We start from the raw sequence: 4,171 nt of genomic DNA on the forward strand, positions 1-4,171 counted from the left end.
TTTTAATTTATAAATTTTTAAATAAATTTTATTTATTTTTATTAATTTGTTTTGTTTTCATTTCAGATAATTGTACAAAATTTTTTAAAAATAATTTTAAATGTTGAAGAGCGTAAGATTGATAATTATTTGTACGTGTATATGTATATGTATATTTAAAGTTGCTTATCGCAGCTACTGTTATTAGCGGTAAGTTTTATAAAGAATTTGTTCTGTGAATCTATATACATACACATACAATATTGTTGTATAATAATTCTAATGCTTATAATTATATTGCGAAGAGAAAATTTTTCTAATTATGTGTGCAGATGCAGACTAAATATAAATTTGACATAGTCAGCAATTGAAATTTTAATATTGCTGAATGTGTCAAGCAGGAAAGGGGAGGGCCGCACGGCCACCACCGCCAAGGACTTGCACTAGGCCAAAAAGAAAACTCATTGGCAACTGAGTATGTTAAACAAACTATGAATTGCATTAAGGTAGGCCCCGACATTCTTAAACAAAAACAAGATTTTCTTCTTATAAATGACATATTTGAAGTAAAATTTCATGTTATTTTAACTATTTTTAATTAATATTTATTTTATTACACATCGCGGCAAAATGAATTCATCATATTACAATATAATTAATGAATTTATGTTATTCGAACGTCAATAGTAATATTGAAGTATTGTGTTTTATAACCATATCCTCTTAATACGGCACGATAATCCTTAGGTGGTAAAATAGAATTTCCAAAATCTAATGAATCAAATACTAAATCTCTAACAAAAAGATGACCCTGTATGTATATGCGAATGTACATATTGTAAGAAATTATAAAAATTTATTAATAAAATAAAATCTAAAATAAAAATTAGAAAAATTTACCTCAAATGGGCATGTATGATTAATGTTTGTATATTTTATTAGAGTTGATTTAAAAATTTTAAAAAGTGGATGATATTTTCCGGCTAAAACTTCACATAAATCAAATGTTCCGTGAATAATCCATTGTTTCCAACCATTAAGACGAGCAAATGTATTAAAATTTATCTATAAAATTTTTAATATTTTCTATTAGTTTCAATATAATCGCTATGAAAATTACGTACATAATTCGTAAGTATATGTAAGGGTGATTCTTTGACCAATTTCCAGCAAATAATTGTACGCATGCGTACAACAGGGAGTTATCATTAGCAGCTTGTATTACAAGCAATTGATTGCATTTTAATTTTAGTCTTACAATTAATTTAATCTGAGCCATAGTTTTCGAGTTACAGCTCGTCAAAGTCAGCATTTTTGTTTTTTTTTTTTAACATAACTCGAAATTTCTCGAAAAGTTTTGTTATTATTTTTATTATTTTTAAATAAAACTCAAATAGAAAATAAATGAGTGACAATTATACAAGTGCTGTATGGTAATTTTTCTTAAAAATTGCTTCAATTATTTGAAAATTAATCATATTCTCGCATTTACTCTCACTATAACTTTATTCTTTTTCGAGGTTTTACATTCACGTACACGGACAGATCTATTATGTAGATCCCTAAACTAATTTTGTACCTACCATAACATTGGTAACCCTTGTTATAACATCACCGTCAAGAATTCCAATAACTTTATCTCTATTGACAGCTTTTAAAACGCATGTAAAATTAACAACAATTTCTGGATTTCCTTCACATTGTATATTACGTAACGTGATGCTTTTAAAGGATTTCTAAAATAAATTGTTGAGTAAAGAATAAATTTTTAAATTTAATTTTACATATAAATATAATTTTAATATTATTTACCACTCCAATTGAATCTCTAAAAATTAAAAATATTAAAAAAATTAAAAAATTGAACTTGCTCATATTACCTAAGCTTAACAAATGTGCAAAAAATATTTAGAAAATCTGTTCTATAACGGTAAAAAGTAATAATTTCCATTTAATTACTTTTAATCAAATTTCAGATAACTCTTAATGACAAAGACTTCCGAAAATTTTATATGGTCACATGTAATTAGGTATAAAAGTGACGAATGATTTTTATAGTATGCAATCCAATATGGAAATCTCGCGGTTTTTAAAATGATAATTTTCTTATAATTTTCAAGCAATTATTTTCTCATTAATAGTTGATTAACTTATCGTTTTAGTATGTTAATTTTTGTATACTCGTCAAATTAATTACTTTCTAATGTTGTCTGCTTCATAGTTCAAACACTTTCGTCATTTTTGTTTTGGGCAATTCTTATGGGCAGTAACACGGATTTTGACAACTCTTATGAGCAGTAACAGAGAATTTGACAACTCTTATGAGCAGCAGTACTTGGTAATTTCTTGAAATTACTTGCTAAGAAAATATTCTTGCAATCAGTTCCTATATATATATGTTACATTTTTGGATACAATTCTTGATTAAATGTACCTTTGCGGGTAATTAGAGGACAAGTGCTCTTAAGCGACAAAATATCTTCTCTTACATACAGGATAGATACTGTTATTGTAGGTTTATTTTATGTTCGAATTGAAATTATAATTCGATACTTCATTCGATGTACGTCTTCAATTTCGGAGTGCCTTTAAAAGAGGCAGCATTAATTTAATTAATTTAAACTCTAGCTATGCTAGAGTGCAGCTACTATACTGGTCAACTTTTATTTAAAGTGCTCCTTTTTCTCTCTCTATGAATCTTATTACAAGAAATAGACCGTGAAATTAAGTTTAGATTATAAAGTTTACATTTCACTATAATTGGCAACATTATGCAATAATAGTACCGATAAGATACTTTTTGTGTGGGTGCTATTTTCGGTTCACATATTATCATATATTCAAATATCCCTATATATATGGGAAAGCTTTTATGACATAAGCGTATCACGGAATACTGTCTAAGTACACGTGTTACATTAAATCAATTTATTGAAAGTTAAGCTACAATTATTAGAAGAGCTACTGTCATAAGCAATGATTTTTAATATATCTTCGGAACTAGGTAATAATATTTAATTTGTCTAATACGTTCTTTTAATTTGAGTTAATATTACTGATGATGATTTTAGTCAACGTCTGCTTCACCACTATAATATCAAATGATGGGAAAATCTTTAGAACAATTGCATGATTATTCTCTCTTATGTTACGTAATTTTTAGCTTACTATTTACATATTGAAATCAATGTTTTTTCAAACTGAAATTAATTAATTTCTAAATAAAAAAACAATGTATAATTCATGCACATATCAACATTAAACGCGTATTATAATAAATTCAAGGTAATCATGTTTAAAATGTGAGATATAAATCTATTAAATTTTCAATTCTAAAGCATAATTTTATGTTGTAACAAACGTCTATGTGGATTAAAACGTTATGTTATAAACGCATTTGTATTGAAACCAATTAAAGTTATTTTTTTATTGTTATATAAGTTAAAAAAGAAAACAAGGTGTGCGTAAATTTCAACGTTAGTATTATGAAAATTAATGATTTCACATGAAAATGCTAAAAAAGCTATTTAAACACTTCTTGTTCCAGATGAAATTTGTTTACTAATTTTAATCTAGACCTAGAGTATATGAATACGATTTCATAAAAAAAATTGTGTGGGTAAAAAATTTTTTTTAATGTTTGAAGCATATAGCATTAAAAAAAGTTCCTTCTGTGAATTATGAAAAATTAATTAATTCGGGTGAAAAATTAATGGTTTTTGCGACAGGAGAACGAAATTTTTTAGAAAATAATTTTTTTTTTCGCTATTACCCTCACAAATGTTGTTCATCTACGAAAAGCTACTTTTTTCCAAAATAGCTACATTGCATTTACTGTAGCTTTTGTTATTTTGCTACTAACACGCAAATTAGGAAGTACGCTGAAAAATTATTTAAAAGATTATTCTTTTTGAATATCCAATTAAATTGCATACATTAAGGGGTACGTATATATTTAATATTTCTATATTGCAATCAATAACTTTTCAATTTATAAACAAATTTAACGCTTCAAGGCAACAGCATTTATTGTTAAATTTTTTAACTAATCCTATTGTTTTGGTTTAAGTTATAAATCTCATTATATAAGAATAGAATGCATAATAAAATTTTCTAGTTTTTTCTAAAATTAAAAAAGAGCTTGATTAATATCGGTTGGCAGCCAACATTTATCTGCCTTTCAAAGCCAAAA

General features: G+C 26.0%; 1 protein-coding gene across 1 annotated transcript; it reads right to left on the reverse strand.

Moving 5' to 3' along the window:
- Positions 1–253: 253 nt before the first annotated feature.
- LOC129618902 (uncharacterized) lies at positions 254–1,854 on the reverse strand. Its single transcript, XM_055533930.1, has 4 exons — positions 1,792–1,854; positions 1,563–1,715; positions 880–1,044; positions 254–790 (listed from the first exon to the last, which is right to left on the reverse strand). The coding sequence occupies exons 1-4, from the start codon at positions 1,852–1,854 to the stop codon at positions 644–646; spliced, it is 528 nt and encodes a 175-aa protein (XP_055389905.1). The 3' UTR covers positions 254–643.
- Positions 1,855–4,171: the final 2,317 nt, after the last annotated feature.

This window comes from Condylostylus longicornis, unplaced genomic scaffold (genome assembly GCF_029603195.1).
Source record: "Condylostylus longicornis isolate FDR11 unplaced genomic scaffold, ASM2960319v2 ptg000010l, whole genome shotgun sequence".
Classification (NCBI taxonomy): domain Eukaryota; kingdom Metazoa; phylum Arthropoda; class Insecta; order Diptera; family Dolichopodidae; genus Condylostylus; species Condylostylus longicornis.

What these genes read in the sequence shown, in the direction of transcription:
- LOC129618902 (XM_055533930.1), bottom strand. Translation starts at nt 1,854, where the DNA reads ATGAGCAAGTTCAATTTTTTAATTTTTTTAATATTTTTAATTTTTAGA. An exon ending in CAAGGGTTACCAATGTTATG is followed by an intron (nt 1,045 to 1,562) that starts GTAGGTACAAAA and finishes AAAATTTTATAG; the next exon opens with ATAAATTTTAATACATTTGC. An exon ending in ATCATACATGCCCATTTGAG is followed by an intron (nt 791 to 879) that starts GTAAATTTTTCT and finishes ATATACATACAG; the next exon opens with GGTCATCTTTTTGTTAGAGA.